A 16,455-nucleotide genomic window follows, 5' to 3' on the forward strand; every position below is an offset into this window, starting at 1 on the left:
AACATATTGGTTATATCAACAGGAAAGAGGATAAAACTTTATCGAACCACGTGTGGCAGTATCATGGTGGCAACCCTGAAACTTTGAAGTTTCAGGGTATTGAACATGTACCCGAACCCACAAGGGGAGGTGACTGGGATCGCCTTTTGTTACAACACGAGGCGAGGTGGATCTTTAAATTCCAATGTGTAAGACCAAAAGGTCTTAACGATCAAATTTCCTTTGCCCCATTTATTTGAGACTAAATAGACAGTAGGGCTGGATATACTCCACTAATTTTGATATCTTCTCTAACCTATAAAAACCCAGGAAATAGGAACAATGAGGGAAAGGCATGTCTTGAGGCACTTGTCCCTCTTAGTACACTATGGTAAGGATAGGGTTAACTCCATATTAAGTCCTTTCACTATAGCTCCTCTTAATACACTATGGTAGGGATAGGGTTAACTCCATATTAAGTCCTTTCACTATAGCTCCTCTTAGTACACTATGGTAGGGATAGGGTTAACTCCATATTAAGTCCTTTTACCGTAGCAGTAATCTTGTAAATGATTAGATTGAACATTTTTTATTTTTTATTCGCATCGATAGTGTACTGAAGTGATGATGGGACTGATTCTCAGAAATGTCCCCCTATCATGGTTCCTTTTGAACTTCCGCTAAATGAATATGTATACTAGGCGGGTATTTTTACCCGTCAATAAACGCAGGGTATTGCCCACTTTTCAGACCTATCTATATGCTACACGATCTTTTTCACCTGCCAATAAATGCAGGGAGTTGTGTGTTTGCGTATTAATGGCAATAAAGAGTTTTGGTGTGGAGCGATTCATTCCCAATATCTGTCAGATATGATATATACCTACCTTCGGGTTCCTCTTCCATAGACAGTAACAGCGCTGTTTATTTTGGACGCTTCGGAGGCAAACATACGCCCACAGAAGGAGGAGGAGCTATCCTCCGCACGGAGACTCTGCAATCTGATTGGCGGAGACCCGAATGATGTCGAGGGGGCGTATCCTTAGAAGCAGTCTGGGCTCTATTTAAACCCCAGCGCTGCAGCAGTCAGCGTCAGACACTCCGTACCGGCTCCCACCATCAGGGACCGGGAAATGCGGTTTTAACCGCAACTACATCTTTATTATTTTTTTGATTGTTACATCCTCTCCTGATGATAAGTTTAACTTTGAAACGCGTTGAGAGATTTTATTATGCGCATCTTAAACCTGGATACCTGTAGTTTATTTTGAACAGGCAGGGACATAGTGAAAGAGCATAAATGTCAGTAAATTACTAAGACCAGCATTTGGTATGCACACTTAATCTGTAAAAAAGCCGCACCTAGCTTACATAGGGTGGCATGTGTGTAAGTGTGCATGAGTGTCAATAGGCTCCAGGGCTCTATGCAAGATATCAGAGCAGGGTAATGGGGGGATGATTATCCTATACAGCTACGGCAGCAGCTAGAGTAACAACCTCTTATTCTTGAACCTATAAAGTGGTGTTTACTAGCATGTGCCAGAGAGTTAGTTTACTATTCCCTGGATGCTCATTTAAATCAATATAATTGCGCCAGCAGTCTGTGGGGACACATACTGAAAGAGTGTATTGGGAGTTGTCCTAATCACGCCTGCTGGTGTGTTTGTTATTTGTTTGTTTTAATAGCCCTGGCTATATTATTTTTAGCTGATTAAAATAAAAGTTATATTTTATGCTAGTTAGAATTCGTGTGTTTAAAGGTAGCATTTTGTGCCCCTCTTTGTCAAATAGGTTAAATCTCTGAGACAACTTTTTGTATGCTTCCCCTGAACAACTATGTTGAACAATCTGTGTTTTCAGATCATTTGAGAGTTGTTTTGAGTAGCCCATGATGCCACTCTTCAGAGGAGATTCAAATAGGAGATCAACTTGCAATTGGCCACCTTAAATACCTTTTCTTATGATTGGATACATCTGGCTATGAAGTTCAAAGCTCACTGAGGTTACAAAACCAATTTTGTGCTTCAGTAAGTCAGTAAAAAGTAGTTAGGGGAATTCAAATCAATAAAATGATAAGGGTGCCCATACTTTTGCACCGGTCAAATTTTGGTTTAATGCATATTGCACATTTTCTGTTAGTACAATAAACCTCATTTCAATCCTGAAATATTACTGTGTCCATCAGTTATTAGATATATCAAACTGAAATGGCTGTTGCAAACACCAAAATATTTAGAACAAAAAATGATTAAGATTAATAGGGGTGCCCAAACTTTTTCATAGGACTGTATATGATCAGGGCAAAAGTTGTCATGCGTTATTGGACGAAACAGGTAAGCGCACCACATATTTTAACTACAACATTTTGCCACACAAAACACATACCTAGTTACAAGAGGACACAACTTTTTATGGTATTGTTTTATGTTTATCAGTACTCATGGTGTTGGATTTAACCCCTTCCCAACATCCGCCGTAATAGTACGGCGCTGCCGGGAAGGACACAGAATCTGTGTGCGCACCATGCCTTGCGAGTGTCAGCCCTGTTACACCGACGGTCGGAACCGGGTCCGATCGCGGGTGTTAAGCCCTGAGATGCCGGCGATCAAACAAGACCGCTGGCATCTCAGGGTCATGCCATGACTCCTTCCTTTAGTGTGCCTCATACTAAATCATATCTGATGAAGGTCTAAAGGACCGAAGTGTTATACATATTCTTGATCTAGTGGCTACTTTATCCATATATGCTTGTCAACCTGTATATTCATGGCATTATCATTGTTATCATTTGTCCCTAAATAAATTATCACTTATCACCTTATATAGTGTGTGCATCAGCATCTATTTTCTAAAGTTTGATGCCGACAAAGCAGAGATCTGGGACATGAGCTTTATGATATAATTTTGGCGGTCTGACTATGTGTATGCAATGCACATCATTTCAAACTTTATAAAATGCATATTTTTCAAAATTTCCACCAAATTTCCTATTTTTTTTCATAATTAAACACAAAACATATCAACCAAAATTTACTACTAACATGAAGTACAATGTGTTACGAACAAAAACAATCTCAAAATCACTTTGGTAAGTTAAAGCGTTCCAAAGTTATTGCCACATAAAGTGACACATTAGTTTTGAAAAATCGAGCTTGGTCAGGAAGTCAAAAAGTGCCATTGGCAGGAAGGGGGTTAAAGACTTAGTTTTAGGCTGGTTGCAGACAATCATGCTTCAACCAGCCTGCCGTGGATTAAAAGTACGGGACATGGGGATGTTCCCCGTTGGCTACATGTACATAGGCCGTGATTCCATGGAGCCACAGAAGCACGGGCCGCAGAATAGGACAGGAATAGGACCTATTCTATATTTTACGGCCTGGATGTTTGTATGGGCCCATAGAAAATAATGGGATAGACACTGACCGTGGCCTCAGCTCATTTTAACCCCTTAGCGACCTTTGACGTACTATTACTTCATGGGAGCTTGGTACTTAGCGACCCATGAGGTAATAGTACGTCATGGTTATAAATAGTCTCCGCGTCTCAAGAGACGCTAACTGTAAGAAGGTTGCTGCTGTCCATGACAGCAGACAACCTTCTCCACGTGAACCGGGAGGTTTAACCCCCTCCCTGCCACTTAGATTGCTGAAAATGACCGATCTATTCAGATCGGTAAATTTCAGCTTTCCGGCACAGATCATTGGATCTGCGCCGGCAGATGTCAGTAAAAGTGACAGGGATTGGAGGTATACATACCACCAATCCCTGTCGAGTGTTTGGGGGGCGTACAGTGGCGCCAACCCTCCAGATGTTGCAATTGGTTGATTGGCACGTGTCATGGCCGATCAACCAATTGCAGGCTTGCAGGACAGTGTTAACCGGGGGTCACTTTGCTTCCCATGTCAGTTCCCCTGGGACTTGCGAGCAGAGTAGACCTCCGTGCTGCCCTGTGAGCCTTCTGTGCGTTACCGCTGCTGCTGCGTGTCTTCAGTGACATATTTGATCTGATCAGAGCTCCGTCGCTGCTGCTGCCAGCCACCCTCTCCTGTCATTCCTAAAAATCTCCCCCCAGCCACTCCACCAGCCACTCCACCCTCCCATCCCCATTCCCATCCCCTTCCCATCCCCCCTCTCCACCAACCTCTGATCTCACGTCTGGCTGCATCAGCTCCTAAAAAGTTCTGCAATCTGCACCTAGCCAGTGGGTGCAGAACAGAGCCTCCCTCCCCCTTCTTCCTGGCTGCTGGTAAAATTAACACTTTACCAGCAGAACTTTTTTTGGAAAGCCCTTCTTGGGGTTTTTTTTTTTTAGTTAGTTTCTGCAATAAAGATATAGTGTGTGTGTGTGTATATATATATACACACACACACTTCTATCTGTATTATTGCAGTTCAATTTTAGCTAGGAGAAGAATTTTTTTCTAAACTCAGTTTTTTTCTAAAGCGCAGTGATCAGTAACAAATAAACGTTACTGATCACATCTGTACTGTTTTGCGCACTTTTTTTCTAGTTAGACTTAGTAATAAAATATATATAGACTGCTCCGTCTATTTTATATTTTATTAGTTCAATTTTAGTTAGAAGAAAAGAATCTTTTTTTTTCCGTTGTGCTAAACTCAACGCAGTGATCAGTAACAAATAAACGTTACTGATCACATCTGTACTGTTTTGCGCACTTTTTTTCTAGTTAGACTTAGTAATAAAATATATATAGACTGCTCCGTCTATTTTATATTTTATTAGTTCAATTTTAGTTAGAAGAAAAGAATCTTTTTTTTTCCGTTGTGCTAAACTCAACGCAGTGATCAGTAACAAATAAACGTTACTGATCACATCAGTACTTTTTGCGCACTTTTTTTCTAGTTAATTCAATTTTAGTTAGAAGAAAAGAATCTTTTTTTTTTCCTTTGTGCTACTCAGCGCAGTGATCAGTAACAAATAAACGTTAGTGATCACATCTGTACTTTTTTTGCAGGGTTTTTTTTTTTTTTTTACATCAAATACACGTGTTAAAGCACAACACACACCCCACACTTTGAATTTTCAATAAAGTTTCAAGAAATAAAGTTTTATATACTCAAGTAAAACACCACACACACACAAAAATGTCCCAACAGTCCCAATCATCCCAAAGAAGGTTTTCAGTAGAAGAGGCGTACGCCATACTGGCCTCTGACACTGATACCGCCAGCGAGGGAGAAGAGGAAAATGCCCCATTCCTTTATTTTTCCTCTTCTTCCTCCTCCTCCTCCTCATCCAGTGATGAGCAACCCCAAAGGAGGCGCCCCAGAACAATTGCTGATTTAGTTGCCACACCTGTAGAGCCCATGTGGACCCCACCACCAGAAAATTTTGAACCTCAGCTTCCTGACTTTGTTGCCCGGTCAGGAATACAAATTGAGACTGAGGGCTTCAGAGAAAATGACTTTTTCAAAATCTTTTTCTCTGATGAGTTTGTAGATCTTATGGTGGCCCAAACGAATTTGTACGCTGTACAATTTTTGGAACAAAATGCCACCTCTTCCTATGCCAGGCCACAGAACTGGACCCCAGTAAATGCAGCAGAAATGAAGATTTTCTGGGGTCTTATTCTGCATATGGGCATAGTGAAAAAACCTAAAATTCGTCAGTAGTGGAGTACAGATGTCTTGCACAACACTCCAATCTATCGAATGGCTATGACCAGGAAACGGTTTGAAAGTATCCTAAAGTTCCTTCATTACAATGATAATTCCCAGTGCCCGCCCCAAGATGCCCCAAATTTTGACCGCTTATACAAAGTTAGGCCAGTTATTGAACACTTTAGTACCAAATTTGCAGAGTCCTACATCCCTGATCAGAACATTGCAATTGATGAGTCTCTGATCAGTTTCAAAGGGAGGCTAAAATTCCGCCAATACTTGCCCAGTAAGCGGGCACGGTATGGCATTAAAATGTATAAGCTATGTGAGAGCAGTTCAGGATACACTTATAAATTTAGGGTGTATGAAGGAAGGGACACAAGGATTGAGCCCCCAGACTGCCCCCCAATCCTAGGAGTTAGTGGGAAAATTGTGTGGGATTTGCTGCACCCACTGCTGGACAAGGGTTATCACCTCTATGTAGATAACTTTTACACCAGCATCCCACTCTTTAGGTCCCTGAGTTCTTTTTTTATAACTCAAATTTTTATTGAAATTTTTTTTAAACAATAAGAAAAGAAAAAACAATTACAAGTTACAAGGCGAACACCCGCCCTGCGAACAGAAAAAGCACACAGTGCAACACAAAATACAATCAGAAGAATAAAATAAAAAAAAAATAAAAAAATAAAAAAAAAATTAAAGACAAAGAAAGCAACATAGAAAAAAAAAAGAAAAAGGAAAAAAGGGGGGGGAGGGAGGGGTTAGTGGGACAGATGAGTGGGGGAGAGGACTAAATGTGGGGGGTGAAAGGGTAGGTAGGGGTGAGTGTGAGCAGTCAGGAAACCAGTGAGAGCGCTCGCCAGGTCATCCATACCACAGCCAGTTGGGAAGGGCTCGGGAGCAACCACTGGTCAAATACCTGAGACGAACAACAAGAGTATCAATCAGAGGAGGGGTCAGAGCCCAGGAGCGTCCGGTACTCTGCAGACTGTTGAAACCTGAACCAGTAGAACCAGGTTTTGATGTACGCCTCAGTCGTGCCATGCAGGAAAGACGTGAAATTTTCCATGCGCATTATCTTGTTGACCTTCGAAATCCAGAGGGAGAGAGGAGGAGGATCCACTCGTTTCCAAAAAAGGGGGATACAAGCCCGGGCAGCGAGGATCAGGAATCTAAGTAGGGAACGCTTAAAGACCTTTACAGAAGACTCACAATGATTAAGGAGGAACAGGGCAGGGCCCAAATGGTGAGAAGTTTCAGTAAGCTGGAGGGTTATCCGCTTGACCCCCTCCCAGAAGGACGAAAGGGCAGGACAGGACCAAAAAATGTGTAGCAGCGTGCCTTCCTCGTCGCCACAGCGCCAACATAATGGGGAGACCTGAGGAAACATAGCATGGAGTCTCGTAGGAACCCTATACCATCGGGACAAGATTTTGTAGCTGGCCTCCTGGTGGCGAGAGCCGATGGAAGCAGTATGAGAAAGGCGAAAAATGCGCCTACGCTGCTCCTGAGAGAGGGAAAGGGATAAGTCAGATTCCCATTTCAACAAGAACGGCGGAACAAAGTCCTCCGGAGGTTCAACCAGGATCCGGTAAGTGAGCGAGAGGGAGTGGCGAAGGGGGCCAGCACCAACAAAAATCTTCTCCAAGGGGGTAGGTTCGACGCGGAACTCTGCAGGAGCAGGGAGAGAATGTAAAAAGTGACGAAGTTGCATCCCCCGCCAAGCATCCAAAGGGGGCAGCTCAGGAGGGGCCTGGGAATTCAGAAGTGTAGTCCATCCCCCAGCGTCCTGGAAGTGACAGGCACGGAAAATCCCATGACGGCGCCAATTACGAAAAACTCGGTCAAACATTCCAGGTGGAAAGGCAGGATTGCCCAGCACTGGGAAAAGAGCGGAATCCTTAGGGAGGAGAGTGGAGCGAACAAGGCCCCTGGAGCAAATCCGAAGCGTGGGACCAAGGGTAGGGTGAGAAAAGAGAGATGACAATGAGGAGGAGTCCAGCCATGGGGCAACCTGCAAAGGGATCGGAGAGAATGCCTGTTCGATGTAGACCCAAGGTTTAGAAACAGCATGCCTACACCAGTCCACGACACGAGTCAGGTGGGTAGCCAAGTAATAGGACTTCAGGTCCGGAAGCGATAAACCACCGCAACTCTTGGGACGAAAGAGAAAAGCCTTGCTCACTCGGGCGGGTCTGCCCGACCAGATGAACTTCAATTGGACGGAAGTGAGGGATCTAAGAAAAGACAGAGGGATGTGAATGGGAAGCGCCTGCATCAAGTAGAGAAGACGAGGGAGAATGTTCATTTTAAAAATCGCGCATCTCCCGAACCAAGTAAAGGCTCCAGTAGGTCCCTGAGTTCTAGAGGAACTGCAGCTTGTGGGACTGTGCGCAGAAATCAAAGAGGCCTCCCTAGGGCACATATTGCGCAGCCCCTCAGAAAGGGTGAGAGTAGTGCTGTCTGCAATGAAAATATGCTGCTGGTCAAGTATAAGGACAAGAGGGATGTTTTTGTACTGACCACAATTCATGGCAGCGGCAGCACCTCTGTCCCTCTGTGTGGCACCAGTACCACTGTCTCCAAGCCAGACTGCATCCTGGCATACAATAAGAACATGGGAGGGGTTGATCTATCTGATCAAGTCCTAAAGCCCTACAGTGCCATGCGAAAAACAAGAGTGTGGTACAAAAAGCTGGCCGTGCACATGGTTCAGATGGCATTGTATAACGCGTACGTGCTATCACGATGTGCAGGCCACACAGGAACTTTCCTTGAGTTTCAGGAGATAATTATCAAGACCCTGATATTTGGGGACCTAGAAGTGCCAGGCCCCAGTACTTCTGAAACTCAAGGTTCCCGTATAGTACCAGGGCAACATTTTCCCGGCGAAGTCCCCCAAACTGCTAAAAAAGGGAAAAACCAAAAAAGATGCAGAGTGTGTTACAAAAGAGGAATAAGGAGAGACACCACTTATCAGTGTGACACCTGCCCTGATAAACCTGGCTTGTGCATGAAGGAGTGCTTTAGATTGTACCACACTTCCATGGAATATTAATTTTAGAATTTATTTTCCATGGAATATCGCCTCCTTATACCATCACGTATTCTGCACACAATTACTTTCATACGGTTATGCAGTAATTTCTGCAAAATAAATTATTGCCATACAAGCTGCATCCAAATGTTTGCTATACTTGGGTGCAATTTAACACTGACGTCACTGAAGTCAAGGGGTCTAGTTTCCAAAATGGGGTCACATTTTTGGGGGCTTTCACTGTTTTGGCACTTCAAGGCCTCTGCAAATGTGACATGGTAACTAAAACCAATTGCAGCCTGGTCAGCCATGGTGCCTGAAAAGTATTCTAGCAAAACCTGGCCTACAAAATCCAATTAGCGCTCCATCCGTTTTGAGAGCGACCGTGTGCCCGTACATTAGGGTACCAGCACATACGGGGTATTGTCGTGTTCGGGAGAAATTGTGTAACAAAATGTGGGGTGCAATTTTTCCTTTAACCCCTTGTGAAGATGAAAAATTTGGGGCTACAGTGACATTTTATTATAAAAAAAGTAATTTTTCATTTTCACATCTCAATGGTAAAAAAATCTGTGAAACACCTGTAGGGTCTAAGTGCTCACTATACCCCTTCATAAATTCCTTGAGGGGTCTAGTTTCCAAAATGGGGTCATTTTGGGGGGGTTTCTACTGTTCTGGCACTTCAGGGGCTCTCCAAATGCAACATGGTGCCTGAAACAGATTCCAGCTAAATTTGCCCTCCAAAATCCCAATAGCGCTCCTTCCGCTCTGGACCTCACAGCGTGCCCATAGATCATTTTACATCCACATATGGGGCATTTCTGTTGTTGGGAGAAAATGCTTGACAATTTGTGGGGTGCATTTTCTCTTTTAACCCCTTGTGGAAATGCAAAATTTGGTGTTAAAGCAACATTTTATATCAAAAAATGTTACTTTTCCTTTTGTTGGGCCAATTCTGCTACACTCCTGTAGGGTCAAAGGGCTCACTATACCCCTTGATAAATTCCTTGAGGGGTCTAGTTTTCAAAATGGGGTGACATTTTGGGGGTTTCCCCTGTTTTGGCACCTTGGGGGCTCTGCAAACGGGACATGGTGCCTGAAAAGTATTCTATCAAAACCTGGCCTACAAAATCCAATTAGCGCTCCATCCGTTCTGAGAGCGATTGTGTGCCCGTACATTAGGGTACCAGCACATACGGGGTATTGTCGTGTTCGGGAGAAATTGTGTAACAAAATGTGGGGTGCAGTTTCTCCTTTAACCCTTAGTAAATGTGTAAATTCTAGGGCTAAATGAATATATTAGTGACAGAAATTGAAAAATGTAAATTTGACCTCCATTTTGCTGTAATTGCTGTGAAATGCTGAAAGGGTTAAGAAACTTTCTAACTGCTGTTTTGGATTCTTTCAGGAGTGCAGTTTTTAGAATGGGGTGACTTTTGGGGGTTTTTATTAGAGAGGCCTTTCAATTTCCCTTCAGAACTGAACTAGTCCCTTGAAAAATGTGTTTTGGAAATTTTCTTGAAAATTTGGAAAATTACTGCTTGACTTGTAAGCCTTATAATTTCTGAAAAAAATGAAAGGGTGCTTAAAATTTGATTGCCACATAAATATGAGACATGGTTAATTATATTTATGAAAAAATTTGGGTAGTATGACTTTCTATTTGAAAGGCTTGCAATTTCAAAGTTTGAAAACTGCATTTTTTTCAAAATTTTCACCAAATTTCCTATTTTTTCATAATTAAAGACAAAACATATTGTCGAAAATTTACTACTGACATGAAGTACAATGTGTTACGAAAAAACAATCTCAGAATCACTTGTGTAAGTTAAAGCGTCTCAAAGTTATTGACATTTAAAGTGACAAATGTCAGTTTTGAAAAAAGAGGCCTGGTCCTTAAGTCACTTTTGGGCTGTGTCTCTATGGGGTTAAGCGGATTGGGTTTCTGTTTGGGCGGTCCCCAAACAAACCCTCCCCGCATAGAAACTGGAATGCAGATGTGAACCTAGTGTTACTGCCTGTTTTCTTTTCAAGTATAGAGCAGGTCTAATAATATAACACTTATGTGGTATGTGAATTAAAGTAAAACTTTATGTCATTGGTTTAGGATCTCTAGTCACCCCCTTCTCCACTTATACTTGTTGGGGGTCAAACTCTTGCCACTTCCACCAATCAGCTGACTGATAGGACCTGCAAAGCTCCAGTAAGTGATGCAGCCTTTTTAGTGTTTGCCAGGCATTGCTGTACATTTTGTAATGGCTGCGCTTGGTATTGCGCTTTGACTATTTCATTCAGGTGAATTTGACTGAGCTGCAGTACTGAGTGTAAACAATGTTTAGATGTCTTCTCCGCGCCGCCGTTCGGTATATAATCCGGTTTTCGTCAGTATGCATATGAGTTCTCTCGCAGTACTGGGGGCAGGCCCCAGCGCTCAAACAGCACTGGGGGTGTCCCCAGTGCTGCGAGAGAACTCTCCAGTACTGCATCCATCTTCTAAAGGAACGGGTCTTCTTTGTGTCTTCTTCCAGCGGTGGCTTCAAACTTCTAGGCCTCAGGCCTAGGGCAAAGCCGACTGCGCATGCCCTCTGGTCACAACGAAATGGTCGCTTAAACAGTATTGTATGCAGCCATTTTCTTGTGGCTGACGGGCATACGCAGTCGGCTTTGCCCTAGACCCGAGGCCTAGAAGTATGAAGCCTGCGCCGGAAGAAGACACATGAAAAGGCTGTTCCTGAAGAAGATGGAGGCGGCACTGGAGAGTTCTCTCGCTTGCAATGGGGATGCCCCCAGTGCTGTTTGAGCGCTGGGAACCGCCCCCAGTGCTGCGAGAGAACTCATTTGCATACAGACGAAAACTGGATTATATACCGAATGGCAGCGCGGAGAAGACATCTAAAGGTAGGAGAAGAATAGCTTTTATTAAGGCTATTCCTACGTGGTAGGCAGAAAAAAATTTAGTTTTAATGATAGTATCCCTTTAATTTCTTTTTATCTCCTTAGCTAACTACAATGATATAATATATTCCAGCATTTCCCTATTGTCTGCAGTTCACACAATCTGCCAATAGAGAAATGCTGGGTGGATACATTCTATATCCACCTAATAATATCTTTTCCATATGAAGCATTAGTGCAATGCTACAAATTTTCTTGGGAATGGACTGTATGCAGGAACAAAGTGTTCAGCAATCGATCTCAGTGCTGGTTTAGTTATCAGTGTTGTGTGTAGCATATGTTGTGACAAAGTGTCAGCTGCTTCTCTTCAATGGAAGAATGCTATATAGCATGACTTGCTGTTAAAGTTAAAGGAGCTATGTAGGGAAATAAAACATTTTTCAGTGCATTCACTGTACTGTATTTCGCTAGTTACTAGTATATGTGCTGGCCCCCATTTTCCCCATTCTTAGATTTACAGAGTGCAGCCTGTAAGTTTTGTTCTTCTGCCTCCCCTTCGGACACGCAGACTCTTGGCCATGTGACCAATCACACCCTACCCTGTGAACAAGCAGCGGAATAGAGTGGAGTCGTTCTCGAGACTGGGAGTGGCAGAGGAACGAGACTTCTGGAACCTTGCAAACCTAAGAATTGGGGCAATGGGGGGCATATATAGTAGTACTCAGAAGTATCCAGTGCCATGAACGCATTGAGAAACTTGATTTTCCAACATGACCCCTTCAAAGCTGTTGACAAATTCTCTAGCTGCATGGAGGATTGAATATTTGGACATAGATCTACAGAAAAATCCTCTATATAGATTTTTTTTCTTGTTAGTTGTGTTTTATTCTGATTACATTAGTATTGAGGTTACTAATACAAATCAGTAAATAATATTGCAGCATATTCTTACATTTTCTTCCAGTTTGGTGAGTTGTTCATCTAGTCTGAGAGGGTCAGCAACTATAGGTAAAGTTTCTCGGTCAAGTGTATTTCCTGGGGAATCCCATGGATCTGTGGATCCTGCTATCAGTTCTTCGGTTGCATTGATGACCTTTAGGACCTCTGTTGATATGTTGCAGAGAGACACAGCAGAGTATTTCTGTTTATGTACAAGAGTACATGGGGACAAAACAGCAGAATATTAGGAAACATTTTTTTTTAATATATGGTGACATTAATGTTAATTGGAATGATGTATACCAGCCTGCAGATAATATCATACACAACCCAGAGACAAGTAACCCCCTCCTTCACATCTGTGTTTGGTAATCCGTTCAGGGAGTCTGCATGGGGACCCCCCAAACGGACTACCGAATGCATTTGCAAGCGCTGTGCAGTAAAAGCACACGGACCCCATAGACTATAATAACTAACTCTGCATAACTTGTGCAGAGATCTCACGGCAAGCACATGGGCTCCACTATAGTCTATGAGGTCCGTGTGCCTTTACTGCACAGCACTTGTAAATGCGTTCGGTTGTCCGTTCAGGGGGTCCCCATGCGGATTTCCCCGAACAGATTACCAAACACAGATGTGAACGAGGGGTTACAAGCGACTTTCCTTGTGTGCTGATAAATATCAATAGTAAATGGATGAATGGCCAGAACAGCCTCTCTATGAACACAGATTACTTAAGGTTAACTTTATGCATAGTATATTTGCTGCACATCTCTCGTTGTGAAATATCCACTGAAAATTCAATAACAAAATATTAGAAAAACAAAGAATTTGGATTTTTACAGGGCATTGTAAGCATGATGTGAATTTGTACAAGCATTGTAGATTCACCAGAGAAGTCATCAACTCCAATGCAGCTATGGTTGGTGCTATGGTCACACTTCTTCCACTGCACATTTTATGAGCGATGCGTGAACTTAGCCTAATGTAGTTTTATAACAACTGACATGTCAATCTAACATTTTATAAATGTCACAGCAGTGTGACCTCCAACGATAGAGTTTGAGAGGCTGACATCTCAAAAAGCAGTTATCAGAAATTCTAGATTTTATGTATAATGACTTTTTATTTAAAGGGGTACTCCCATGAACATAACCGTTTTTAAATTTGTAGATTGTACCACCCCCATGACAGCAGAAAACATAACTGTGTTGAAACTAACAGAAACGATTGCTCAAGACGAGTCAAGTCTAGAGAAGAAACTTCAACTGCACCAGAATCCAAGAAGCACCACCTATTGAACGATGCAATAAATTGGAAGTTGTGAAGGAGGTAAAAGATCCTCTTTAAAGGGGTATTCCCATGTACATAACCATTTTTAGGTTTGTAGATAATTAAAAGTTAAACACTTTTGCAGAGTTTTAAAGAATTTCTTTAAATATCTTGTGGTCACAGTCTGTTGTCTGGATCAGTTGCCAGTGGATACCACCATGAATGCAGGACCTTTCTAAGGTCAGAAATTCCACCATGATTTCCATATTGTGGCCGGGATATCTTCTCATATATGTGGTGTCCTTGCCTGATAATCCAGCTACAATAAGGAAATCATGGCTGGGTTCCTGACAAGATCCAGACCATAGAAAGTTTCTGTATTTGTAATCGTAACCATTGGCAACTGATCAAGACAACAGATTATCAGTAGAGATGAGCGAACAGTAAAGTGTTCGATATTCGATATTCATTTCGAATAGCCGCTCAATATTCGACTATTCAAACGAATATCGAACCCCATTATAGTCTATGGGAGAAAATGCTTCGCTACAGGGGATCCCACCATTCGACTCAGGAGAGTCACCAAGTCCACTATGACACCCCAGGAAATGATGCCAACACCCTGGAAAGCAACTGGGACAGCAGGGAAAGCATGTCTGGGGGCATCAAGTACCTTTATTATGTCGGGATCCCTGTCAGCTTGCGATATGCCGAAGCTGACTTTTTCCCACAGGAATGCATTGACCAGCGTTGATTGGTCAGTGTACAGCATTCGGCCAATCAACGCTGGTTCTGCCTGAGGAGGCGGAGTCTAAAATCGGTCCACAGCAGTTTCCATTCTAGTCCAATTTTAGACTCCGCCTCCTCCGGCAGAACCAGTGTTGATTGGCCGAATGCTGTACACTGGCCAATCAACGCTGGTCAATGCATTCCTATGGCGAGATGAAGCAGAGATAGCCGTGCGGTTAGCTCCGCTACTCCAGACACCGGAGATGAAGCAGAGCTCAGCTCTGCTACACCCAACCATCCCTCCAGCTACTCCTCCTGTCACACACATCTCTGGTGTAACAGAGCTCAGCACACACTCAGCTCTTCTACACCTCTACACTTTGTTGCTACATCTACATGCTACATCTGCCAGCTCTCTTACATCGGTCCGTGCGCTCAGCTCAACTACTCCAGAGTAGTTAAACTGAGTGTGCAGTATCGGACACTACTACGTGAGAGATGAAGCAGAACTGGGATTTTAAAGACGATCCTATTCACTACACAGCATGTAGTCCAAAAATTGTTTTTTTTGGACCCCACGCTGTGTAGTGATTTAACCCCCTCCCCCCCACCGGTGTCCACTTACCTGCAGCTCCCCACCCAGTACCCGCCCACACTCTCCTAAGCCCCTCCCCCCTCCCCAACTAGTATTATAGAGAAGGTGGGGCTTAGGAGAGTGTGGGCAGGTACTGGGCGGGGAGTAGTTGAGCTGAGTGTGCAGTATCGTCTGCAGAGTGTAGTTGAGCTGAGTGTGCAGTATCGGACAGTGTGCACACTGCACACTGTCCGATACTGCACACTCAGCTCAATTACACTCTGTAGACGATACTGCACACTCAGCTCAACTACACTCTGCAGACGATACTGCACACTCAGCTCAACTACTTCCCCCTTGTGAATCTGTGAATCCATAGTCCAGATATCAATGCTTATGCAAATGAGCTCTTTGGAACAGTGAGGTCATTGCCTTTACTCTTTAGAGATAAACAGCAACACCCTCATTGTTTCAAAGATCTCACCAGTAGTAAACCTGGCAATGGAGGTTTAATTTAAGTGACCCTAACTTATCTATCTGTGGATAATATGCTAGGTTCTGGTGACAGACTCCCTTTCGATGGACTTAAATTGTCACAATATCAGAAAAAAACAAAATGTTTACTATTCAAATAGCCAATTTTCTTTACTGAATAATTAACACATTAGAAGTTTACTCAAGACAAATCCGATACTCTGTCTTCTGCCTATTTCAAGACTATGGGATGTTGGTCCATGATACTGGGATTAGCAATGTACACAAAACAATAAAATATCCTCCAAAAGTGTCAGCTAACTCATTAGAATGAGGACCCCTGTTGCGAAAACGCAATTTTTTTGTTGTTGCAGGTTTTACTGTCTTTTTTGAGCCAAAGCCAGGAGTGGATTGAGCAGAAGGGAGACGTATAAGTACTTGCTATATATTTCACATTCCTTTTGCATCCATTCTTGGCTTTGGCTCCAAAAATCACAGCAAAATCAACAACAAAAAAGCTATTTCCACAATGTGGGGCCTCAACCTTAAAGTGAGCTATGTAGAACAGAGAAATATGAAGGTCCTTTTTTTGTGCTGCCCCAGTGGTCTAACTCTTGACACATAATTTGAGTCTTGGCATTCACTAAATATCTGTGTTACATACATGTGCTTGGCTGGCACACAGGACAGAGGATGTTCATGATTAGTTGATGCTGTAGTAATATTTTGTGTGCACAGATATTGATTACATTATACTTTATTAACACTATACATACAGTACACTGACATGTAATATTATCAGATGATGTAAATATAATGCAATACATGATTATTTGATGCTGTAGTAATACTATACATACACTGACAGATATGATGATTTTATTATATTGTAGTAATACTGTATATACACTTATTTGCATTACGATGAGAT

At 42.7% G+C, this 16,455-nt stretch overlaps 1 protein-coding gene across 2 annotated transcripts in view; it reads right to left on the reverse strand.

Annotated features, from left to right (window-relative positions):
* MYRIP (myosin VIIA and Rab interacting protein) overlaps window positions 1–16,455 on the reverse strand; it is a 346,219-nt gene that overhangs the window by 24,385 nt on the left and 305,379 nt on the right. For both annotated transcript variants that reach the window (XM_075271252.1, XM_075271253.1), the window contains one exon: window positions 12,489–12,677. In XM_075271252.1, the coding sequence (XP_075127353.1) occupies window positions 12,489–12,677 (189 nt within the window). The remainder of the gene's footprint in view (window positions 1–12,488; window positions 12,678–16,455) is intronic.

This window comes from Leptodactylus fuscus, chromosome 4, assembly GCF_031893055.1.
Source record: "Leptodactylus fuscus isolate aLepFus1 chromosome 4, aLepFus1.hap2, whole genome shotgun sequence".
NCBI classification, from domain to species: Eukaryota; Metazoa; Chordata; class Amphibia; order Anura; family Leptodactylidae; genus Leptodactylus; species Leptodactylus fuscus.